The 27119-nt window shown below is 35.9% G+C and overlaps 2 protein-coding genes across 8 annotated transcripts in view; both read left to right on the forward strand.

Annotated features, from left to right (window-relative positions):
• Nucleotides 1-934: 934 nt before the first annotated feature.
• LOC308694952 (guanylyl cyclase inhibitory protein) lies at nt 935-10679 on the forward strand (the record flags this gene model as incomplete). The annotated part of the gene is made up of 5 exons (XM_081372809.1): nt 935-1005; nt 9468-9600; nt 10020-10169; nt 10314-10419; nt 10558-10679. 5 exons carry the CDS (start codon nt 935-937, stop codon nt 10677-10679), a joined length of 582 nt encoding a protein of 193 aa, XP_081228935.1.
• Nucleotides 10680-12169: 1490 nt separating this feature from the next.
• ppfibp1b (PPFIA binding protein 1b) overlaps nt 12170-27119 on the forward strand; it is a 30183-nt gene continuing 15233 nt past the window's right edge. For 3 of the 7 annotated variants that reach the window (XM_081372525.1, XM_081372527.1, XM_081372526.1), the window contains exons 1-9: nt 12179-12282; nt 18553-18636; nt 19374-19579; nt 20241-20327; nt 20875-20988; nt 21910-22041; nt 23962-24054; nt 24229-24321; nt 26958-27075. In XM_081372525.1, the coding sequence (XP_081228651.1) occupies nt 18573-18636; nt 19374-19579; nt 20241-20327; nt 20875-20988; nt 21910-22041; nt 23962-24054; nt 24229-24321; nt 26958-27075 (907 nt within the window). In that variant the 5' untranslated portion in view covers nt 12179-12282; nt 18553-18572. Of the gene's footprint in view, nt 12283-18552; nt 18637-19373; nt 19580-20240; nt 20328-20874; nt 20989-21909; nt 22042-23961; nt 24055-24228; nt 24322-26957; nt 27076-27119 lie in introns of all 7 variants that reach the window. The other 4 variants (XM_081372528.1, XM_081372529.1, XM_081372531.1 and 1 more) reach the window with 3 other exon arrangements.

Consider the following 27119-nt stretch of genomic DNA (forward strand, 5'->3'; position numbering starts at 1 on the left):
GACTCCAGAAAGAGTGTTCTTCAGTACAAAGATATTAAGCGTTCTCGGATGATCATTTTTTTCAGCGTTTGATTGATCATTTGCATGATGTTAGGGGAAAAAATGTCCATACTTGCTCAATATATCATATTTTGATGCAAATATTAATTTTCTACTCCTAGATTATTTATTTAGGGCTGAACTAAATTTAGATTATTTAATCATTAAAAATGTTACTAATAGTTTATTTAAAATTAATAAGTAAATAATGTGTAAATATTAGTTAATTATTGTATTCTTAGGGAATAAATTGGATCAGAACTGAATCAGAACTGACTGACTTTCCTACAATTTCTTTGAATTACATTTCAGTAAATTCTTCTTCCTGTCATCCCAATTCAAATTCCAATTTCCAGATAGGAAATCAAAAGCACATTCAAATTTCACCTTCACACTTCTTGTTTAAGCGGTTGAGCGTATTGCGAGAACAAAATGATGAATCTAGATCAACCACAATCTTCCGTGAGCATCTTTGATGGTTTTCGTCCCCGTTCACTTTTCAGAGAATATTCACAAGCTTTCTCAGCAACAAGCACAAAATGGTTTTTACTATTTGTTAACTAGGTCACCAGAGCAAGTCCGCTCACAAGAAACTGACACTTGATGCTTCAAAGGAAAATATGGAGATGCAAACAATGTTTTATGTAATGTTCTGTATAATCCTCAACTGCTACTGGAGAAGCTAGTGGATTTCAAGTGTCACTCATGTAATGTGTCTTTGAGATAATTCATTTGTGTCACTCACCTGCATGTTGCCCTCCTGCGGGGAGATTACTTTAGTTTAATTTCACAGATGCAGAGGGGTCTTGGTAAGAATGATTAATTAAGAGAGAAGTAAGCTGGGCTTTGCTATATATGCGCCTCTGCCGTTGTTGATTTTGTTGCACTGATGAAGATGGGACAGACTGCAACCTTACCCTGCAGAAAAGGTGGTACCTACGTCACCGAGCTCTATGAATGGTTCAGGTAAGTGTGCAAAATATTAACTAGGTGCCTAATATGACAGCAGCTGGTCTTTAGGGAAAAATAGGATACATAAGCATGGGTTCATGTCATCTGAGATGCTTTTATGCAAGATAACCCCGACCCCATTCTGGGACTTTATTATTGGAGAGTAATTACACAGCTGTAAAATGTGTCAAGAATGGGTCATGCTATACTGGAGATTTTTATTATAGGCCATAAAATGCCAACCATGACTGTAAAATCAAATAAACACTATCTCAGCATAAGTAGGTCATCTGCTTGTTTAATTACTTTTTTATTTTTGACCTTTTACTGTAGCCAGTCTTTTTCCGGGAACATTTCAGTTCATGGTGTGCATAAGACAATTGCTTTTTTAATAATCATTCATAATGTTGCTGTGTTTTAGAAATCATGCTAACAGAACATAGCGTCTTAAAGTTATCAAGTGTCAAAGCTATTAATTACTATTTTACATATACATATATTTATATTAATGGCTTTTTTTTGTAGGTACTGCAACTATAGACAAGTGAACTTATAGATATACTACTGACAGTTTAGATAAATACTTGTTCCACATTTTTTAGTAAATGAAAGTACACTTTCATCTGAAGTAGATATACTCCAGTACTACTGGTTTAGTAGTTTTACTGCTACTTGTAATAATCAAGAATTGTATGGGCCTACCTGTAAGTTTTCTTTAAGTGAACTTAACTTGTAGTTTACGATTTAAATATTATTTCTGCACTTTAATTATAGCCTACTAATATTCCTATTTTGGTGTTAATATACCTTTAACTGTTCAACTTTCCCAACTAGCATATATTTTTTGTAGCCTACATATATTTGAACATGTAATAGCCTATGTCAAGAAAGAGTGTCCGTGATTTATTTTTTTTAATTCTAGCTTCATGTATTCTTTTTTTTTTTATCAACACTTGAGTGTGGGTTAGTTTTATTTAAATTTTTTTTTTCAAAGCAACATATTGAACAAAAAGATGAGAATATTGTGTTTTGTCAGATTCTTCGGATGTGTGTTGGTAGCCTAGCCTGGCAAGCCAGACCTACATCAAGATGTTAGGTCTGGAAACTCACCATAGAGACAGAGCGCAACGCGTCATAATCTGAAGACCACGCCCACCCAGGGGGAAAACAAACCAACGGTCTCCATTGACTTTGCATTGCGAGAGGCTGCCTCCTTGTCATTTCTTGCTTCTAAGAAAAGACAGAATAATGCCTAAAAGCTGCTATGTGACAAGGTGTACAGCAAACAAGCTAAGAAACCCAGAAATAAGTTTTCATAAGCTGTCGACCCCAAAAAACGAGTGTTTAGGACATAAAAGTGGATACAGGCTGGAACGAATGGGTAAATTGTGGGATCCTGACACTCAGTATGCACTAAAATTACACTACGTGTGCAGTAAGTTAAACATTTGGTCACTGGTGAGTCAAATATCCAAATGTCAGTTTTATATATTATATTTCTGTAAGATAAACTATCCTGTGTTGCCGATTACGGTCTCCTCCAGCGGGCGTACGTTAGTTCTCAGAGTAATGAGACACGTGACGCTCTGTCTCAACAGCCTGTATCCACTTTTATGTCCTGAACACTCGTTTTTTGGGGTCGAGAGCTAATAAAAACTTATTTCTGGGTTTTTTAGCTTGTTTGCTGTACACCTTGTCACACAGCAGCTTTTAGGCATTTTTCTGTCTTTTGTTAGAAGCAAGAAATGACAAGGAGGCAGCCTCTCGCAATGCAAAGTCAATGGGGACGGTTGGTTTGTTTTCCCCCTGGGTGTGGGCGTGGCCTAAATGTGCTCTGTATCTATAGAGAGCCTAAGTCCCTCCCCTTCCGGTCGACCACCATGGGACCTTATTTCGGAAAAATATTGTATGGCAGTCAATGGCGAGAGACAACAAATATTTTGATCTCGTTTGAATTGTGCCCTGATTTACACATATGATGTTTGTCAATTTAAAAGATACATTTTAAAGTCAAGAAAGTCGCAGCTTGATGTAAAACTGCTGAGGTATAAGACTGTGAAAATACGTAATTAGAAAGACTACAAACCCAGAAGGCGCACATGCGACGTCATACCTTTTCTCTCAATGAATGAAGCTAACTTTACTGAAGCTAACGTCTGTCATTTTTTCTATAGTCTTACATTATAATCGTAACGTTACGCCGTCATGCCTGAGTGTTTTGAGCCAGAATACACACATACGAGCAACGGATCTTGTGACGTACATAGTGCGAGACGAGAGATGTAGTTCATTGAGCGATTTTCACATAAAACTAAACGTTACTCTCTGTTTTATGACAAACTGCGACTTTCTTGACTTTCATAATTACCTTTTAAATTGAAAAACATCATATGTGTTGTTCAGGGCACAGTTCAGACGGAATAAAAAGATAAGTTATCTCTCGCCATTGACTTCCATACATATTTTTTCCGAACTAAGGTCCCATGAGCCGGAAGCGGCGGGGCGGGACTTAGGCTCACGGCTCAATCCGAGGGGCGGGATAAACGGCTGTCTTTCAAATTCCCTCTGCACGCAATAGGACAGCGCTTCAACCAACCAGAGCGTTTTCCCAACAGCGGAGCTTAGTTGATAGATTCAACTTTTGCCATATCTGGCCGGCAAAACGACGAACACATCTTCCTTTTTTAAAGAATGACTTAAGTGCCGTTCTTTGCTCTTTTCTCAAAGAAAAACTTAACTCCAAGTCCTCCAGAGTCGCGGCCAAAGCCGATTCGAAAGACCGTTGTTCTCCATCAGCAGCCGCCATTCTTTGTTTTCAAGTAGCAGCAGCCAGGTAACCGTCGCAACTCTGGCTGTGTCCAAATTCAGGGTCTACATCCTTCGGAGTACTCATTTGAAGGATGTTACGTCACAGCGCCGCGACGAAGGCTGTCCAAATTCGTAGGATCCTTCAAATGCGGCCCACAAATACGTCCTCCTTTTCCCCGAATTGGAAGGATGGGTGTGGTGGATCCTTTCCCGTCCTACCTATCCCATAATTCTTTTCGGCAGAGCGTAATGGCGGACGAAGCGAGCGGTAGTGGAGTGGGAGAGGAGTATGCTTTTCGATTTAAGTTTTTTAAAAACTGGCTTTTCAAAAAAAATATTTTTTTTCAGTGGTTTAATTTTTTTTTTTTTTTTTTTAAGGAATGGCCAAAGCTCAGGCTTGTCATGTATTTAACTTTTCATTCTTGAATAAGAATTGTGAACACCCCCATACTGAGATATAATTTAATTTTCACATTAAATTAAATAAAGTTTTCTTATTGTGGGATCCTTTATGGTAATACATATGATATGGTACAACTACAGTGCAATGCAAATAGTAAATATAAGATAAAGTGAGAGGTAGGCTAATAGTAAATAGTTTAGTCAATAAAATAAACAAACATACAGCAAATAAAATAGTAATGAAAAGTATAATTATATAATATCATAAGTACTAATATAATAATAATATATTGATAATAGCATATAGTTTATTTATAATACTATAATAATAGCAATAGAATATGAAATATCAATTACAGAATAGAAAATAAAAATAATAAGTTAAATAGTTAGTTACTATGAATAGTAAAATAATTTAACAGCATAACTATAATAGATTGATAATCGCAAGTGGTATATTATTATAATAACAATAATAAATAATGTAAATTTATACATTTTAACATATTATTACATAGGCTATATAAAATAAAATGACGCAACCCTGTCTCTTTTTGTTAAATTTCGGTTTTTAAAAGGTATAAGAAGCTACAAGTCAAGAAATAAAGTAAACGATTCAGTCAAACATACAGCAGGCTACACCGTTAAAGTTAAATAAGCCTAAATATATAAAGTTATGAAACTTCACTTTGCCCTCAGCCACAACAATCTGCCAAGGAACAAATTATAGATTTATGAAACCAAAGATCGCCTGTTAGATAAACACAAGACGAATTATTTCTCACTAGACTGACAGCGGCGAACGTCTAGAAGCTCTAGCCGAGGCAAAGCTGTTCTCGGCGGGGTACATGAGCGCTGAGCGCCCGGTGATCCCTGGATCTCACAACTCCGAAACCGTCAGAAAACATTTTTAAAATGGCGCTCTCTTTATAAATAAACCACAGATTTGAGCTTTACACAACTACATTGTCGACTGAAAAACTCTTAAAACTACATTTCGTGACACAGTAACAGTAGTATTTTTAAATTTCGCGGCCTTTCTCCTCTGAAAATATGTGAAAGAAGGGTAGGCTGTCCAAATTCACAAACACCGACTTCCGGGCTTTGCGGTCGTCGGAGGACCCCTCCTCCTTCAACCGGGTAGGAAGGATCCTAAGGAGGATGTAGACCCTGAATTTGGACACAGCCTCTGTCGTGTATGTTAAGCCCGCCCCCGCCTACTCTATACACAACGTGATTGGCCTGACCCAATCTGGGTTTTTGCAGCGAGAAGGTTTATTGAGAGTTGCTAGACTACCCTGGCTGCGAAATACATTTTGCTGCCGCTAGGGTGCGTCTAGATTTCTAGGCTATTGGTAGCCTACTCTTTCAGAAGATTCATAATCGCGCCATTTATAAACGAAAAAAAAGAGAGAAAAAAATATTAGCATTAGCTATAGCGATCATACTTAGCTCCTCCTCATCAAGAGCGATCATATGGAGCATAAGACCGCGGACTTCATACACTTCTCAGAATTGCTCAGAACAGAATATAACAACAGACGCCTTTTGTAATCTGTAATCTGTGAGTATATACTTGGGGTGGTTAAGCCCTTGAATCTGATTATTGTCAGATTCCCCTGATATTTGTGAAGATCCCCTCACATTATAAACGTCAAATGATATAGATTTTAACAGAGGTGGACAGTAGCCTAACAAAGTACATTTACTTTGTATTGTACTTAAGTAGGCCTACACCTTTTGAGTATTTGTAGGCAATACGCTGATTTCACGCATCCGTTATTTTGAAATAGAAAGCGAGGCTCCGGTGGGAAGAAAACCGGAAGTGTCGCCTTTAATCACAGGAGAGTCGTGAATGCGATGGCGTATTGTCGTGTTTAATGATGTTTTGTCAATTCTAAAACTGTACATCCATTTCTTTCATACTTGAGACTATATACAGTGAAATTCATTTATAAATAAAATATTTGTTTTATATTATTCAGAAAGTAAAAAAAGAAGCAGGAATGAACTATATAAATATCCTATATTGGATATTAACATCCAAAAGTGTAAATCGCGGCAGCAGCTTTAGGTTGGTAGTCCAAAGCCATTGTTGTTTATCTTTACTTCCGGGGTTTTTCCCGCCGGAGCCTCACTTTCGATTTCAAAATGGCGGCTGCGTGAAATCAGCGTATAGAGAGCCTAAGTCCCTCCCCTTCCGGTCGACCACCATGGGACCTTATTTCGGAAAAATATTGTATGGTAGTCAATTGCGAGAGACAACAAATATTTTGATCTCGTTTGAATTGTGCCCTGATTTACAGATATAATGTTTGTCAATTTAAAAGATACATTTTAAAGTCAAGAAAGTCGCAGCTTGATGTAAAACTGCTGAGGTATAAGACTGTGAAAATACGTAATTACAAAGACTACAAACCCAGAAGGCGCACATGCGACGTCATACCTTTTCTCTCAATGAATGAAGCTAACTTTACTGAAGCTAACGTCTGTCATTTTTTCTGTAGTCTTACATTATAATCGTAACGTTACGCTGTCATGCCTGAGTGTTTTGAGCCAGAATACACACATACGAGCAACGGATCTTGTGACGTACATAGTGCGAGACGAGAGATGCAGTTCATTGAGCGATTTTCACATAAAACTAAACGTTACTCTTCTGTTTTATGACAAACTGCGACTTTCTTGACTTTCATAATTACCTTTTAAATTGACAAACATCATATGTGTAGTTCAGGGCACAGTTCAGACGGAATAAAAAGATAAGTTGTCTCTCGCCATTGACTTCCATACATATTTTTTCCGAAGTAAGGTCCCATGAGCCGGAAGCGGAGGGGCGGGACTTAGGCTCTCTATTTACTTGAGGATTCTTTTTTTTTCTGGAAATTTTTAGGCCTAACTTACTTTAACTTCATTAGCCTACATTTGAAAGACAAATATCGTACTATTTAGTCCACTACATTTCTGCCAAGGTCCTTGAGTAGAAAGTAGTAACGTCAGTCAGGGGATGATTTTGGTTGGAAATCAAAGTCGGGTTGACATCAGAAACCAACAACCCTTTCAACCACAATACAACGTCTGTCCAACGTTGGAGATTAACGTCAATCTGATGTTGGATTCTGACATCAACCTGATTTTCATTTTCAACGTTGGGTTTGGTCTTCTAAATGCGAATTGTGTCCTTGTTTTGGAGCACACAATCTTATAGATAACAGTAAGGGTAACATATTCATACTAAAAGCCAAAAAAAATTAAATAGGGCACTATTTGAAGGTAACGTCAAAAACGTTCAAAAACAGCATTGATTCAATCTCACATTCTAGAAGTTCTAGAAAGAAATTTGTGAAATAAAATAATGCATTGACATTTACTTTTTACGTTTGATACTTCAGTACTTTGAAAAACAAGTAATATTTGACCAGTAGTATCTGTACTTTCACTCAAGTAACAAAGTTGTGTTGCCTACTTTGTCCACCTCTGGATTTTATACTTCGCCCTTGGCTAGGGGTGATGATAAAAGTTTTTTTCTTTTTTTTTTTTTTTTTATCTTTGTTCCAGGCCAGCTAGTATATATTCTAAAAGTATATTTCTGAGAAGGCCTACATAAATTGTAGACTGAAGTACACTTTCTTATTTTTAGTTTATAAGAAGTACTAGTAATAGCTAGGGCCGGATTAACAATTTCCTGTGCCCTGGGCAACAAGACTCAAGGCCCCCCGTAGTTAGGGGGGTTCGGGGGCATACTCCCCCGAGAAAATTTGGATTTCTCTGATCTACATATGTGCAATTTAGGACTTTTGAAGGCCAAAAAATTATAAGAAATAGGCTAGCTTTAAAACCTTGTCATTAAATTATTTGTCTGCTCTCTCCTCATCTTCATATTTCTTATTCTCTCAGTATTCTTATACTGGCCTATTTCTACCTCTCCTAAAGCTGAACTTTGACTGATAGTCTTTTCATTTTCGTCTGTGTCAATGACGAAAATAAACATAGGCTCAACTGATATTTATACGTTTTATGAATCATTTTCTTAGACGTTAATTTACTCAAGGCTACCAGGAAAGCTGTATAGCTGTAAAGTCAGTATTGACATTAGGAACCTTCTTCTGCAAGCTTTGGAATTTGAAAACGTCTGTTTTTAAATGTTAAAAGTCATTTTAAATAATACAAATTATAGACTACGTTTACCGCAGTTGGTGGAATTGGCAGACGTTCCCTTAAGCATCGTGCGCTGTGGAAACGCGTCAAAGCATTCTCAGGTATAATTATGCAGCATTAATGCACGAATGATTTTGAACGAATATTTCATCATGTCGATATACAATGGTCACATAATGTTAAAACTAATCTTGCTATTGATATCTTTGTTAGACTACAGACCCTATAGAACAAATGTCCGGCTAATATCGAACCTGAAACGAACTTTACCGCGCTCAACCAGCGGGAGTAATCTGGCGTTCAGCGGGGAGGGAGGAAAGTCGCGTGAACCCGCGTAGATGCACTTTATGCAGTGAAGAAGATCGTAAAGAGTTTGATAACTTTATTAAATTTCTGTGTATTTCCTACCTGTCAGGGCCCCCTATATGTCATGGGCCCCTGGGCAAGTGCCCAGTTGCCCTAATGGTTAATCCGGCCCAATAGCACACTTGAATAAACTTGTTTTTTTAAGGGTAATGTTTATGTTCGCTGATCAATATGTGAATAAAAGCCTAAATTAAATCTGTTCATCATATAAAAGCGATCGTGTCTCCAGAAAATTTGGACTAAACCACTCGATTCATATTGATTAGCTTTACGATCTCTTTATGAACTTTTTGAAGCGTAAAGTGGTAGTTGTGTGGACTGTCAATGAAGGGACAGAAATTGCTCAGATTTCATTAAAAATATCTTAATTTTTGTTCTGAAGATAAACAAAAGTCTTATGGGTTGGAAAACATGAGGGTGAGTAATTAATGAAAGATTTAGCTTTAGATTTAGCATTTTTGGGTGAACTATCCCTTTAAATGTCCTAATTGAACTAATGTCAAATCCTAACTTAATCTAAACCCTGTCTGTGAAACCAGGCCTAAATGTTGTATAAAATGTGTCTCAATGCCAATAAATATTAATCAGTGGTTTAAGATAAACAAATAACTTATTAATATCAGTTTAGTTTAAATTACACTGTTATACCTTTAGCTTTATAAATACCTCTTCAGATAAAAAATATATATATATTTCTAAATATTTAATAAAAAATGTGTCCACTATGTGCTTATGTCTGGCAGGAAATTCCTGAATGAGTGTCCCAGTGGACTGATCACTCTCCATGAGTTCCGACGTCACTTCTGCAATGGAACCGTGGGAAAAGAGTCAGCGGAGTATGCAGAGCAGATATTCCGCACGCTAGATAACAATGGGGTATTACACAGCTCAAAACCAAATAAGCTTTGAGGCCTGACACATCTGATGTTTTAAGCCTGGTGTTTTAAATGGAATCATTTTTCACACTGCCTTTACAAAACATACATGTTGACTTGTTAGAGGAGGAGGTGTAACAAAGAGACATGCATGACGCTCTACTGACTCTTGTTCCTTTTTTACAGAACTGATTTTTAAAAATAAATTAAATGGTTTATGTTTGTCAGAAAAGTGGACCAAAAAAAGTATCGAACACATGTTGAAAAAAAAACAAAAGTTATCTGCAGAAGGCTACTCTTATGCTTTAAATTTCACTTTAAGAGAGTTTGATTCTTAAGATTAGGCTAGTCCCCAAATCATGACGGAAATGTGTTTTTGCTGTTTGTTTAAAAAGTGTGATTATGATTGCCATTTAACAGGATGGAGTTGTGGACTTCAGAGAATATGTGACGGCTATCAGCATGTTGATCGAGGGCACAACGGTGGAGAAACTGCGCTGGTCCTTCAAACTCTACGACAAAGACAAAGATGGAGCCATCACACGGTCAGAGATGCTTGAAATCATGCAAGTAAGTGAGTATCATTAAACTCCATTACTTGCTATTCTAATTTGATTTTACCATCAAATCGAATTCCAAATGGTGTTTGTTTACTCGATTCCGGATTGTTCCACTAGAGGGCAATATATAATCAGAATGAAATGCTGTTCTCAGGCTGTGTACAAGATGAGCGTCGCAGCATCACTGACCAAGCCTAACCCGCTCACTGCTGAAGAGTGCACCAATAGGATATTTTTACGGCTGGACAAAGATAACAATGGTACATTGATATCACATTGCTATCTAAAGTACCCCAAGTCATTTCGACCACTCTTAAAATCCAAAGCACTGAACTTTACCAGCGCAAATGATAGTTTACAGAAAGTTATGTTCATTCTTTGTCTTTCCGTTTCTATAGCCATAATCAGCCAAGATGAATTCATTGAAGGTGCGCTGAATGATGAATGGATCAGAGAGATGTTGGAGTGTGATCCAAGCATAGTGAAGATGGAGAGGCCTCTCAAAGGCCACGCAGTATAAAACTGTGGGTCTGTTAAGGTCGTGGCTGTTGGTGCAGCATTGATTGTGATGGGACTGTTTTGGGAATGCCTTAAAGATGAGGAGTTCATGCATTTTTCAGTATATTTTGTTTGAATTAATGTAGACCCATAAATGAACACAATCAATGACACTCAAATTAGTTCAAATTCTAATATTAGACGAATATTAGGCTACATGTTTATTTATGTAATTTATTTCTAATACTGAAATAATGAAGTAATGGCTGAATGTCAAATCATTTTAAAAAAAAAAATCAAATCACAATGTATCTTTTTTTCAATGTGACTTTACAAAGGACATCTAAATAACAAAAAAAATCATTTTATTAGGTTCTTATAAGGCTGTTTTCAGAATAAATATGTCACTGCCCATCACAAGTTACTTTTAACTTTTTTTTTTAACTTGATTAAATATTTGGCTGCATCCTAAATCCCATACTTAGCGAAAACAGTACAGTATGATGACAGAAGAAGTATGTCCGAATTCACAGTACTCATAAAAAAGTAGGCAAAAAGAACCTGGATGACTTACTTCTTCCGGAGAGATTCTGAAGTGTGCATACGATGGACACTTTACTATCCCATGAGGCCACGGGAGAGGATTTATGAATGGCAGTGAAGCGAGCAACTGACTCTGGTAGGTAACATGATAATGACAACATGGCGGATGTAGTACGTCCAGATTACATTCATACTACACACATTCATACTATGTACTCTTTTTGCCGTTGTGAAGTAATTAGACATTCTCTGGTAATTATTTATTCAAAATAAGTAGGCTATACCTACTCGAGATGCGATTTCGGACACAGACATGAGTCTCTCACCTCAAGTTGTGTAAGTAAAGCATTTATTACCTAGTGATTACAAAATACAAAAATAATTTGACATATTAATAATTATTACAAATAATAAGATTATTTTGTGCCATTTTATATTTGCATTAGAGGAATTTTTTCATGCAACCGTTTTTTTTTTTTTTTAATTACGACTTTCTTTCACAGCTTCAGTTCCCTATGTTCAGTATTCTACAATGAATTGTGTTCTGCGCATTACTTCTACTTTTCTCACAAGTTACACAGAATCTGAAATCTCTTGGCAGAGATAAAACTTAGAAGTTGATTTATGACAAACACTTCAAACGTGGTCAAAAGTTTTTTTTTTTTTGTTTTTTTTTGGTATGATTCACCATATTTGTGTTGACATTTTCACAAGTAACGTTATTGCCAACACAGACATACACGTTATACGTTACTAATTCTATACTATGGCGAAGGCTCATTGTGAATATTAATTAGATAGCGGTGACGCAATATGATAGCCGCCTTATGGCGAAAAACTGTATAGTGAATATTAATTAGATTGCTCGGTGGCCATCCAATGGTAAAGACGTGGCTTATGAATATTAAGCAACAAGCCTTCGCCGTAGTAGGATGTTCCCTGCCTATGACGTCCCACATTCCCACTTCTATTGTCGACATGGCGCTGGCGAGGTGGGAACACCAACTACGGAAAGAGCAAATCTCGTAAAAAAACAAGGAAAAGATTACATTTTCATACTTTAGACGGCAGTCCAAAATTTGGTAAGCAATCTCAACATACTTTTTGTCAGAATAATTTACAAGTATTTTTTCCTCTGTGAATTTACTTGGCTTTTCTAAACTTGCTTGAGTAGCAAACTTGCTTGTAATTGTGTCAAAATCTTTTTTTTTTCGTCGTCGTTAAAAGAACATGACAGAAAATTTCACAAGTTAGTTTTGTTCGTAACGTTAGTTATGCTATTATCATGTCTTCACAAGTAGTAATATTTCCATAGCCTAAGGGATTGATTACAAACAGCATTTATGTACATGTGCATGAGGTTAAATTCAGAAAACTGGATCGCTAAAGGGATGTTTAGAGGTATTGTACAATACTTAACACAAAACACAAGGTATATTTTAAACTATTTAAGAAATATTAAGAAACTTAAGGTATGATATTTGAAGAGCAGAACTGTAGGTAGCGGTTGTGTTTGTGAAGACGTGATTCACACATTCCACGTAGCCACAGAAGAACAAGAGCTGCTGTTACACGACTTTCCTTTACTTCATCCTCACCTGTGATCTGGACTGAAAAAAAAAAACATACAGAACATGTCACTTTTTAGCTATGCAGTCTACACAAACATATTCCTCTATTAAAATGAACTTTTGTGAAGGGGGAAAGTTAAAGGGGATATATATCAGTGCCTACATGGTTTTAAGTCAAGTCAATAACAAAGGTGTGTTGTGTAGTTTTTACTTGTGTAGTAGGCCTAGTTATCTGCTGTTTTAAAGGAGAACTGTATACGATGATATATTTTAATTAAAAGATTTAACTGCATTCTCAACAATTAAACAAAACAGTGTTTAGAATTTAAATTTTTCACTTTCAGTTTCGTGATTTTTGTGGTTTGTTCTATGTTTGAAATTAACTAGAAAGCCTATAATAGACTGTTTAATGACCAGTTCAATTGTGATAAGTGACACGTTCTGCAACTGGGGCATGTTGTTATGAAATTTAGAGGTATCCTTTCAATAAAGGAGTTTTTTTTTTTTGTAGCTATTGAAATTGACTTTCAGAAATAAATTGACCTGCGCTCTGGTACCATGGAGAACATATAGCCTATGGAACGTTTTCATTCCACAAAAGGTTCTTTGTAGTGGAAAAAGGTTCTTTAGATTATTGCACATTTTTAAAACTATGAAAAAAGTTTTTTTTAAGAACTGTTGGGGAACCCACAATTCTTATATGGCATCACTGCAAAAAAACAAAACCCTTTTGGAACCTTAAGAGTGTGGATAAATTGTCACTGCAGTGACTAACTTTAAACCTTGTCCTTGTAATTGCTCTGATAATGTCATTTTCTGATTCCATGTCAGTCACACATCTGTCAAATTGGTGTGATGTTTACAGTAAATGTCTCCATTGAAAGACTTCAAAGTGCATCATTTGCAGGTGATGCTTGAAGCCCAAAGTAAGCTTGCAGCTTTCATCAGACCATCTCTTTTTTGTTGTGCAACTAAATTCTGTTACCATCTTGAAGGGCTAAATCACATGAGTGCATGTGAGGCTTTGATATTTGCATTTTGCAGACACATCTGTGCATTGATTCTATTATATTTTTACTGTTACCGTATAGATAGCATATGGAACGCCTTGACTACAGACAGACGTCCCTTCTCTGTTCCATGCGGTTATGTGAAGTATGATGCATCATATTCTACGACAACGCCTTGGCTTGGCTTTCATATCAGTGTCAGATGGGTGTCCCTTTAGATGGGTTGAGCGTGTGAGCCCAGTCAGCGGTGGTGTTTCATTGGCAGCTTATGTATAAAACTCTGCTTAGTGACGCCCCAATATAGCCACAAATATGTAAAAGTGGATTTCAAAAAATGTAATGTTCCATTCTGTTTCTATTTCTGATATATCTAAGAAAAGGAGCCTGTTGTAACCAGGGGCTGTCCTCCTCCCACATGCAAAGGCTGGACTGAAGGCTTGAGCACATCTGTGTTTCTCTAGTTCTTGCACGGGACCCAAACATCTTTTATAACTCTCAGCTTGGCGCAAATGCAGCAATCACGTGTGATTGTGAAACCTAGCATAACATTTACAGTTGAAAGATGTTGTAGAAAAACCTACTCGCGCAATCAATCTGACAAAAACACTATTAATTGAAAGAAAAAAAGGAATGTATCATGGCAATACCATGTTTTTGTTTTGTTGAACATGTATGTACCATGGTATTCTTTGAACTATGTATAATGTCTACTACTCACTACTTTACAAAAGTTTTGGGTCAGTCAGATTTTTTTAACGCTGTTGGAAGAAGTCTCTTATGCTCACCAAAGAAAATACAGTAAATATTGTGAAATATTATTACAATTTAAAAAAACTTTTCTATTTTAATATACATTTTAAAATGTGATGCAAAGCTGAATTTTCAGCATCATTACTCCAGTCTTCAGTGTCACATGATCCTTCAGAAATCATTCTAATATGCTGATTTGCTGCTCATGAAACATTCGTATGGTCAACAATATTTTTGTGGAAACTGATACATTTTTTGAGGATTTTTTTTGATGAATAGAAAGTTCAAAAGAACAATTTATTTGAAATGTAAACTATTTTACTGTCACATTTAAAAAAATGCATTATTTTACGTTATCATTAACATATCTTTTTGCGTATTCATATCATACGCCATATTATTGGAGATTTTTTAAATATTTTTTTTATTGCTTGATATTAAATATTTAATTGTGCATCCTAATTTCACCTATTTTTACATTTAGATTACCTTTTCTATCATCTAACACTAAAATTAATCTCTTAAAACAATAATTAAATAACACTGAACGTTAAATGTAATTTTTACCAATTCACTAAGTGAATATACATTTTTAATGCTATGCATTGCTGTAGATAATGATTTGTTTGTAGGGTTTCTAATTAATTTAGCAGAAATAGTATCGAATTTTTAAGAATTTTCTTGATGCAGATATTATATCAGCATTTACTAGAAAGCTTGGCATGCATATTTATTTATCAGATGAGCATGTGCTTATGGGTCCATTAAAAATGTCTTTCCCATGACTCTCCAGCATGCTTCTATGCTTGCTTTAGCTTGACTTGAGGCAAGTTTGCTGGCTTACACGGCTCGCCTGCCATAAATGCTTTTATTTCTGTTGAGATGAATGACCCGAAGGCTGCTATTTTTCTCCAGCATGTGCCAGCAGAGGTTTTTCTGTCAGTCAGTCAGAGCGCTTCAGAGAGGAATAGTAGCTAATGCGGCTCAAACAGAGTGTGTGGCGTGGATAAAGTTCATACACACAATGCCCCTTAGGTGCCCGACTGATGGATTTGAAAGGCCATTCGAATTTCTTTCCCCGTATTCTCACTCTCATGCTCATATTCATAACTTTTTATTCGATGCCATCTTGAGCCCATTTCAAGAAAAACACAAAAATACTACCATTGACCATTGCTCCTACATACTTATGTTCTGTGAGTCTAGGAAAATGTTCCAAACAAAGGACAGGCTTCGTTATAGTTTCATCCCATTGTGTCATTATTGGCATGATTTCTCCTAAGATTTGTTCCAAGCATCGTTGAAACACTTACTTCATGATTGTCCTTTGTCTGTGGTTTTAAACTAGTGTTTTGCACATGCATACATAGTCTTGTTGTTTGATCTGAACCATAGAGTCTTGATATTTCTGTTTGACTTCATCCGATTCTGAGAGGAAATATGAGGTTCATAAAAGTTCAGGCTGGAAGCCACCGTGTTCCCGACATGAGAGGAAATTCCAGTCATGCAAAAATCTGCAATGCAAAGCAACCTGTGCTTAGCAACGTATGCTCTCTATAGCAGAATTATTATAATTAACTGAAACTAAAACAAAAACCATAAGAAAAAGTTGTTGCCTGAATTTTGAAATAAACATGAACTGAAATTAAATAATAATAATATTATATATAAATAAATAAATATAATATTTCAGCTAGTTGCTGTGGCAACATTTCTCATAGTTTAATGTACTAAAATAATAATAATAATAAAAAATCTATATAGAGATTTTTTTTTTATATGAGAGCACAAAATTAAAATGAAAAGGGAAAATATAAAATAAAAAAATATTCAAAATATTAATAAAAACTAATTAAATATATTAATGCAAACATTTTAAAATAAAACCCAAAATGACTAAAATTAAAATGAAAAGGGAAAATATATATAAAAAACTCATTCAAAATATGAATACAAACTATAAAAGTATCTCGACGACACTAAAATAACACTAAATAATGATATTAATGTAGATAGACAGAATTGTTTAGAAACGTGCTGGAAAAATTGCACCAAATCTCGCTGTGTGAACATGTGATGTTTGGATAGCACAGCTTTTCTAGACATAACATGAGTCTCCACACACGTTTTTGATTTGTTATTTACATAAACGGTTAAGTTAACCGATTGAAACTCCATAATAGTTTGGACTAGACAATTATTTTAACAGCTAAACTTTTTACATGGCGCATTAGTTTACTCCTTGATGATTTCATAGCATCTTTGAAAACTTTGACTTTACATGATCCACTTTTCTTTTGACGGAATGGCTATGTTCACACAGTCAGTGTGTTTGGGATTGAAGAGCTTATTTACTAACAAGTGAGGCTCTCAAATCCGGCTGTACATATCAGCGGATGGGTTACCTCAGTCCCCTTTTCTAACTTGCAGTGGCCTTGTGTAATGTCTGTAACCATAGCGACGGGATACAAATTTTTAAGAGACAATTTTAGTTTTTTAGTTTAGATTTGCAACTATGCATTAAAACTCCCACTTTCACTCCAAGGTCAATAACTATAACAATAATGATAAAAAAATCATTCTGAAATAAAAAATCAGTCCACAGCACGACTATAACGATAATGACACAGAGAAATTATATTGTTGGAATCACTTTCAGAACGATTTTTCCCAACTGATGAACGATAAAAAACATCCAATCAGAATCCCTCCTACTTTAAAGAGTTTATAGTTATCGTTCTTGGTGTAAACGGGCCTTTTATTAGCACATTTTGCGTACTTTTTGATCTATATATATTAACCTTTGGCCTGTTGTGTTTGTGCATTACGGCAGAGAGCTTTAACAACACTGGTGGATGGGATATCAGAACATGACAGGGTGTCTCTTCACCTCCTTGTTTTGAGGATTAAAACTGAGAGAATGCTGCCGCTGTATTCCCGGGCCATGAGCCAAAAGGGCCTAACAATGTGTCCCCGCTAGTCCCCCAACAAAGTACCCAGTGTCCCCTGCAGCAGCACAAGCACTGTGCCAATAATTGAAATAAATGGCTCAGTTATTCTTTAAAATCTGTGGCTAATGGTTGGAGCTCGACTGCGTTACCCAGGGAACAGCAGAGAGCTGAGAACCAGCTAACCTTTCACCCAAAGGATGTGTTTTGCTCTCTGGAACCACCATAGGGAGACCTGTTTCAGATAAATACGTATTTAGATACAAACATCATTGGGAAGGTTGAGAAATATAGACATTTCGATAAGCGCTCGTGTTAGTCGGCATTAATATTTTTGTTATTCAACCATAAAACCTCATGCAAAATAGTTTCTGTGCTCACATCAGTGTTAAAGCTATTGCAAATCATAAATATAAATAAAGTTAAAATAAAATAGTATATAAAAAGAATTATTATTATTATTTTTAGAAATGTTTCTTTGGCAACTAACTGAATTAAAATAAGTTGAAGTACTAAATGACTAAAATACAAACTAAACTAAAAATAAATAAAAGCTAAATAGAACTTTTTAAAAAACAAACTAGTAAAATAATAAACCTAAATAGTATTATAATTACTAAAACCAAAATAAAATTAAAGCTAAATAGAAATACAAAATTAAAAGACAAAAGCACATAAAATAACTAGGCTAAAACTTATACTAAAATTTCTAAAACTAAAAATATTAATAAATACTATAATATAAATAATACTAAAACAGCTCTAGTTCACATTTGTCTGTGTATTCGGCCTCTGTATACAGCATGTTATTCTGTTCATCCTATCTGGCTCTAGATTCTGTTAAATTCACCAACAACTGAATTTTTTTGTGTCCATGTAATACTTTCCTGAGAGTTTAAAAACATTACTCATCATATCTCAAACCAGCAGCATATTCGCATATCGCTTTCTGTCTTATTCGGTGCCTAAGCCGTCAGAAGGTTTCTATTAATGCATTTAGAGATGACTTAAATGCATTTTATACTGTCGAGTGTCGACTGTAAAATCTGTTCTGCTATTTTCCCTTTATGCAGGATTAACAGTGTTGAACAAGATGATGTCTGATGCCAGTGACATGTTGGCAGCCGCCTTGGAGCAAATGGATGGTATCATAGCGGGTAAAGCTTTGTAATATTTGTATTAAACATACAAAATTTGAAATGAAACATCTATTCCAAATGCATCTGTCCCTCCAGATTTAAATCTGACAAAATAATTCACTTCACGTTGGTGAATTTGTTCATTCTTTCCGGAATGGAAATATTCTGCAGTGGTACAAAGAAAATCTCAGACTCATTTCATGAAACCTTTACAGAGTAAGATTAAACTGATATTAGTAGGCTGACCAAATGTTTTGGCATGGCATATGAAGTAATTCATCACTGGTTTATTATAAGGCTGACATTTCAAGTTGGAGTCGCCTGTCTAATCACATGATTTCCTGAGGTTTCAGCAATTAAAGCATTTACTCTGACCTGGTTCTGCTTTCAAGACTTGAGTGGTTATTCACCCGCAGCATGTTTTATTATAAGGTCATGCTATCTTTTACCCCACAGTCCATGATAATTGTCTTCTATAGTGATTTCTCATTGTGCTAAATGTTAACTATTGTAAAAGATTCAGTTATTCATGTATTGCCTGACTCTCCTGAGCATTTAATGTATATTGTGGAGCTCCACCAATTTGCTTGCACGTAATATTGTCTGATTAAAATGTGATCAACTCTGTGATATCAATGTTTGTGATATGGCTATGTTGGTGTTTAAGTAGCAACCCTCTAAAAGTTCACTTTGACATACATAAAATCAAAATCCCCATTCACCACCCTATTTATTGTTTCGTCGTTGACATTCAGGCTCCAAGGCGGTGGACTACTCCAATGGCATCTTTGATTGTCAGTCCCCAACATCGCCCTTCATGGGCAGCTTGCGAGCCCTGAACTTACTGGAGGACCTGAGGGGTGTTCTGGAGCTCATGGACACTGAGGAGAGAGAGGGCTTGCGTTGTCAGATCCCAGACTCTACCGCAGACAGTCTGGTGGAGTGGCTGCATGGTCACCTGGTACGTACGCCACATTCCAGAACTCTGGAATTCACCGTGTCTACTGTGTGAACATGAGCTAACATACTATGTGTTGCCATGTTGTAGGGAAGCGCATGGTTATTTATACTTCCTATATTTATAGTAGTCAAAAAGCATGTTGTCTATTTTCAATGATACGCTATGTGTTGGTTTGTGCCTATTGGAAGTATTTTCATGCTGGTATTGCTAGACCTAGGCTGACCATTTTCATTCTGACGTAATACTAGTGTTGGAACTTATTAATTGAGCTATTATAGTATCATGTGCATTAGTTCTATTCATAATTAGGACTCTGCAGTTAAGTTTTGTCATTGCCTTAAGGTATTAGTTACGGCAATTCAAATAAACATTATTCTTGTGTGGCTTGAGACAGATTGAACAACTGCCAAGTGAAAGTCAACACATAATACCATATTTAGTCAGTTTACATGGAGTATTATGTTCGTTGACCCAATGTTAACATTTTGTTGGCACAATTAATGGTGCATGGAAACATTGAATATCAAGTGACCCTGTTTTTCTTAGTATCACTGACTTTGAAAAGAAACTTAAAGTTAACTCTGATTGTTTCAAGACATCTCAGGTTGGATTCTAAAAGTCTTTTATAATAGAATCTTTTTCTATTTTCTTTTTCTGACAGTCAAATGGACACATTTCAATCACCGGTGACGTTTACCAGGACAGACTTAATCGTCTTGAAAGTGATAAAGAATCCCTTGTGCTTCAGGTAACTTTATATTGACATACAGCACATTTAAAAGTTTGGAGTCGATAAGATTTTAAAAATGTTTTTGAAAGGCTCACCAAGACTGCATTTATTTGATCAAAAATATATTCATATTGTAAAGTATTATTACAGTTTTAAATAACTTTTTAAAATTTTTATATATTTTAAAATGTTATTTATTTTAAGGCAAAGCTGCTTTTCAGCAGCCATTACTCCAATCTTCTAATTCTAATATGGTAATTTGGTGCCCAAGAAGCATTTCTTCTCATTATTATTTGTTAAAAACAGTTGTTTTAATATTTTCGAGGAAACCATTTTTTCTCAGGATTCTTTGATAACGAGAAAGTTCAAAAGCATTAATTTGAAATAGAAATCTTTTGTAACATTACACATGTCTGCTGTCACTTTTGATCAATTTAATGCATTCTTGCTGAATTAAATTATTAATTTCTTAATAAAATATACTCTTATTGATTCCAAATTTTGAACGATTGTGGAGATAAGCAGACAGATAATGCCTAAGTTAAATGCTCGTCATTCTTTGAAGGTGAGTGTTTTGACTGATCAAGTGGAGGCACAGGGAGAAAAAATAAGGGACCTAGACCTGTGCCTTGATGAACACCGTGAGAAACTAAATGCCACTGAAGAAATGTTACAGCAGGTAGGTTTAAAGATATTCCTTGTTTATTGGTGACATGGTCTGGTGGTTGGTTACATGTGTGTTTTGCATGGTGAAGTAGGGCTGGGTGATAAAACCATAACAATAATTATCGCAATATAAATGTCCTTGATAAAACGATACACGGACAAGTTCTAATGGCAGTGCATTGCATACTATAGCAGATGTGTTTACTTGCTGATCGGTCTCGGTTACGCGACCACTGAATAGTGCTGTGAGATCCAGTGAGAAGTGCTTGAATTCAGCGAAGAACACAAATGTCTGTGATTTAAACTAGTTTAAAGCCAGATCAAACAGCGCTGAAAAACAGGAGAAACACTGTGCACAACGATGCATTCAGAAGGCTTTCTACAAATCACCATCATTTACCAAGGATTGCACCATGATTTGTGGCAGAAATGTGGGATATTCATATCAAGTTTTATTATATTACCATATAGATTTTACCTTAGTAGTGAGGTGCAATAATCGTGGATTTAACTATGGTTATCAGGATCGAAATGTATGCTACTTTGGAAGACTAATGGTTATTTTAATAAAACTCAAACAGTCAGAATATTTCAATTTTACCATATAAAAATGAGGTTGTTACCGTTTTTGTTAATGAACATACGTTTTCATCTGCATCCTATCTCATGCTACTACTACTGTTAACTCAAGCAAACTCTTTATTTAAAATAAAGATACAACATTTATCGTGATAATTATCGATATCGACTGATATGAAAAAGTTTATTAAGATAATTGTTTGGCCATATCGCCCAGCCCTATGGTGAAGCTTATTTTTTTAAGCATATAGTTTTCATTTACTTCTTTACTGTCCAGTTACAAGGAAAAAGCCCATAAAAATACATTTCTACGACTCATGCTGTAGTATGTTCATTTTTAAACTCTTTTTCCTAGGAACTCTTATGCCGATCAGCTCTTGAGACTCAGAAGCTGGAGCTGATGGCTGAGGTTTCCAACTTGAAACTGAAGTTAACAGCCATGGAGAAACATAGACTTGATTTTGATGATCGATTCGGAGAGAGTGAGGTAAGAAACATGCATACATGCATGAGAGAAATAATTGTGTAATGATGTCTTTGTTTGAAAATGTCAGTGGCTGTGCTTTAATTGTAATTCTAGTCATTGGTTAATTTGTCATTCCGCCGTTGGTGCACAGAGCCCTTTTGTTTTGACCGCTTTAACATATTGCATTTTGCTGGAAAGATGACATGAATGTTTGTTTAGAATCGTGATTTAGTAGTATAGCCAACCTTTTGTTTCTGTACAAGCCTGTAGCAGAAAGACATGCATTCAACAATGCACTCTGTTAGTGCTCGGACATCTACCAATCACGTCATGTTCCGGGACAGAGGTCTGTTCCAGTACACTGGAATGTTGGGCTTTTAACTGTTCTCTGTTTTGTTTGCTGTCTGGGCAAAATGGCAAATGCAAAAACACCCTTTACCAGATACCATTTCCTCTCCAAAATTGTTTTGGGTGGCCACTTTTCTCTCTAGAAACTAGTCATTACCACGAAGGACTAGGTCACACTGTGGATGTATGGGAGGAGGAATGGTTCTCAGCAAGAGGGGTGTTGGGATCCATTGGAATGGTTTTCCACACTGGTGGTTTCAGATAAACCTGCCTCTAAACGGCACAAAAAAACAACGAACTATAGCTGGCTGCTTTACATGTCGTTCACAAATAGACTTCATGTCAAAGTGGGCGTTTCTTGGTCCAAATAAGCTGGAAACTCGACCATGCTTTTTGTTTGTTGAAAGTCTAGCTACTTGACGGACTTTAGGAAGTGCACAAGAATTCACAAGAATGTTTGAGTCGGACAACATGCAACAATGGAGAAAAGAGGTTTTGAAGGTTTAGAAGGTTTAGTCTCTGCACATGTGTGTGTGTGTTAGACCAGTTTTGTCTCCTTGTTGACATGCTTTCCCCTTCAGTCCCAATTTTCTGTGATTGTGCCATCCATTATTCCTAGAATATTCTTGAACAGAGATATAAATTATTTATTGTTTAAACTGTGCACTAAATTGGCAAGCGTGTTTGGTCTAGGATAAACACATTTTTCAAAGATATAAATTATTTCTGCCTTTTCCTGTGTTATTTTGCTGCCACAATAATTTACTGTCTCAGCAAGACTCCAGTTTGTTTGCCAAAATGTCCTTTTTTATTCTGTTAAGACTGGGTCTATGATATGTCTTTCTAGATTTTGAAGAATTACCAGAATTGCTGTAGTCTGAATTATTCAATGTATACTATTGTTCAAATGCTCAACCAGGCTGCATTTATTTGATGATAAATTACAGTAAAAATGGTAACATTGTGAAATATTATTACAATTAAATTTTTTTTTCTATTGAAATACATTAACTATATTTTTATACATTAAATGTATTCTGAGTTTTCCGGATCACTGCTCAAGGTGGATGTATCTTTTTTTTTTTTTTTTTTTTTTGGAGCATTCACTGAGTGTTTACAACTGGAGGCTGTTCTGTTGTTTATTGAATCATAAATCCATGGCTGAATGCTAGACATCCTGACAAAGAGCTTGAAAAGGCCTGAGTGTTGAATGGAAGCTTGTCACTAGATTCTTGTTTTTTGCTCGTAAAGCATTTCTAAAGATTGAATACTTAGTCTGTTTGCTTAACAACCCATTTCAAACATGAGAGAAGGCTCATCTTTGAAGCTTCATGAATGGGAATATGGCTTTGATAATCTGTATGCATTAAGGGGGTTATTAATATTATTATTATTAGGTTCCATGCATTAGCTTCCCTCCGTTATGGAACCCGTGTGAAATTGTGTAAATAGTTATTTTATTTTGATGGTAATCAACAGCATACATATGCAGTCAATAGAGTTTAACTTAAACCTATTATTTATTCATTTAATAGTTAATTTCACCTTATTAAATTAATATTGTTTGCATTTTAAAGACTTCTTTCTTTTTAGGGTTTGATTTTGGAGATTAATGAACTGAGATATCGCATTTCTGAGATGGAAAGTGAACGGTTACAGAATGAAAAGAAATTGAAATCCACTAAGGTGAGTTTCAATACTAGTTTCTTACTAGTTAAAACAGTATTGATGTTTTCATTTTTTAAGCTTGCGTAGGGTTTTCTCTACTGCTCTTGTCTCTCTTGCATAACCTGTCCCTATTCTCGTTTATCTTTAAGTGTCTATTTTTCCTTTTCCTCCTTGGCTAACCTCTGCTGCTAGTCGCTAATGGCTAAACTCTCTAGCCTGAAACTCAAAATGGGCCAGATGCAGTATGAGAAACAGATGAAGGAACAAAAAATCCAGGAACTTAAGGTCGGCATACCTCAGGGTGGTTACTGCTTGTGGTTGTGACCCAAAGACCTTTTATTTACTTATTGTTGCACTGTAACTTTGCTTTCAGGCACTTTTATTGAAGCCTTCAGTTTTAAGTTTAAGCATTTACTCATATACAGTGGCCATTCTTAATATTGTATCAACAACACAGTGACATTCAGTGTTTCTTTAGAGTCCAAATACATTCCAGGGCCACTGTTGAGTGTATTCTCTCATATCATTACAGAATTAAACTTTTAATCGTCTTGAGAGCTCCATAGCCCTCCATTATACACCATTTAAAGGGTACAGACAAAGTTCTCATCATGGTTTGAAAGCTGCTCTTTAAATCTGCCCTCTTCTCCAAGCAGTGGCATCAGTATAAGATCTCAGCATGTTTAATTAACCACAAGTATGCTTTAGTGTGAGGCTCTACGTGATGTTTAAGCTGAGAGGGCTAAATTTCAGACTGCTTTATAATGCAGGAGAAGCTATTTCTGTCGCTACTTCCTACTGTAGCATACTGTTAAGCTACACGCTTCAAAAAGCTCAGTGTGAGGTTTGCATAAATGTGCTACTCTATTTTTTTTTTTTTTTTGTGTGTGTGTGTGTGTTATAAACGTCTCACCCACCTTGCCAATGCTTTGAACTTTTGAATTAAGTTCTTGAATGTGATCCTGATTAGTTGTAGACTGATTTAAGTCAACACTTTGCTATTTTGTGATGCGAGATAATCCAATAACCTTGCATGCTTGGCCAATTAACACATTTTAACAGTAAAATGTATGAGTAAAAGAGTGCATTTTGTATAAAGTGTTTTAATTTCAGAAATTTTGTCTGGTTTTATGTCATGAATGTCATATGTGTCATATGTCATATTTTATGAAAAATATTGTTATTTATAATAATAAATATTATTAATATAAATATCAGTATTAAAGGTCCCATGACATGGGTTATTTTATTATTTTATAATGTTTCCTGGGGTGCCCTTATAACGTTAGTATGTTTTTAAGATAAAAAATTGTAATAATTTAGAAATAAAAGGCATTTTTCCTAGCCTGATTTTAGCCTCTGATTTGAACACTCTGTTTGAAGGGGCGTGTCTGCTGTGAGACTTCAGTGTAAACGCCCACTGCTGTGATTGGCTGACATGCTTGCATATGAAATAGCTAGCATTACATGTGGAACTCTCTCGAATACTTTTACTATTACAGCTATTATACGTTTTTACTATTACAGCTATCGGGATTAACGAATCGTGAGAAGTTTTTTAAGTATTTAGATCTATTCCCATCACATAAAAGGTTGCAGTGATGAGCATTGAGTACAGTAAGAGCTTCATTGCGCAGCGTAACAGCGTCATTGATTTCATAACGAGTTTTAGCAAGTGTCCAGATAAACTCGCACTGTGTGATTGACAGCTTGGGCGATTGGAAAGAGATTGTTCTTTGATCGTTTTCTGAATAAATTTTAATCGCAGTTTAAATAAGATTATTTTCATCCTACCAAGAGAAACGATTTACTGATGCATAAACAGTATTGAACGATTTTGAGAGAAAGATTATCTGTCTGAACTTGAACAATTACACATCAGAAATTCACATAACCCGCTGGTTCTTCAGAGGAAGGAACCAAAAAAGTACCTTTGTGTTCATTTGTACATCCAAACACTGAGCAACTGCCATGCTTCGCTCGTTTGCAAGCCATGATGTCTCTCGAGGAAAAAACAATATCGTGCTCGCAATATTTTTGTCATGGGCGGGCCAAATTCTCTTTGCGGGCAAAAAAGAGAAAGGGGAGGTAACCTTTCCCCTTATGACGACATAAAGGGAAGATTCTAGATTCGCCCGTCTGAGCTTTCATTTTCTCAAAAATACCCAGGGCTTGGTTTACAAGGCAGGCTAGGGGAACTCATATTAAAGGAGAACTCCGGTCAATTTTAACATTGAGCTCATTTTTTTGTACATTTGGAGTGCTGTCAATACAGAGAACAACGACAAAAATCGGTGTTGCCTACACCGAGTTATTCTATTTTTAAAATTTGCACCCTGTTGACTTCAATGGGGCAAGTACTAAACCTGCTTTTAGCCTCTTAACATCCTTGATGTGTCATTACAAGTGCACAGAAAATGTGAGTGATTCCTTCAGAGTGAACACGAGTGAATCTGACTGCAGTAGATGTGAAAGATATGTATAAAAATGATGTTATTTAAGCCAGCGCAAATTCCTGTTTACATCCTGTTTTTCGGTTTAAGTCCAAAGTAGTCGATTGCCGAGTTCACGCACATAGGTTTAGTTACCTATGATTACGCGCGTGAACTCGGCAATCGACTAAATTGATCGGAGTTCTCCTTTAATGTTAAAAAACCTCATAAAGTGAAATTTTCATGTCATGGGACCTTTAATATTAATAGTGATAATAATATTTGTTTATATTACAAGTATTATTATATCTGTCTCTGATCCCAAAAACATCAGACAGAACTTTTATTTTGCATGTGCCGTGTGCTGAACTCTCTTATAGTAATTAGTAACTGCATGGTTTGATGTTACTGGGCTTTTAACCTGTTAACTTTGTTGGTGGTCCAGGCTTTGGATTCAGCGTTGTGAGGTCTGTGTGTTTTAATGTTCAGGAGGAGCTGGTTACATTGAGAAGGCAGCTTGATGGGAGAGATGGTGATCTGAGGAGGCTGCAGGATGAGACGGGGTCCAGATCCCCAACGCCTGCAGGCCTAGACAGCACAGAGAGAGGTGGGTCATGTAACATGATCACAGCGTTGCCTGTCCCAGCATGC

The sequence above is a fragment of the Scardinius erythrophthalmus genome, assembly GCF_964197995.2.
Source record: "Scardinius erythrophthalmus genome assembly, chromosome: 8".
NCBI classification, from domain to species: Eukaryota; Metazoa; Chordata; class Actinopteri; order Cypriniformes; family Leuciscidae; genus Scardinius; species Scardinius erythrophthalmus.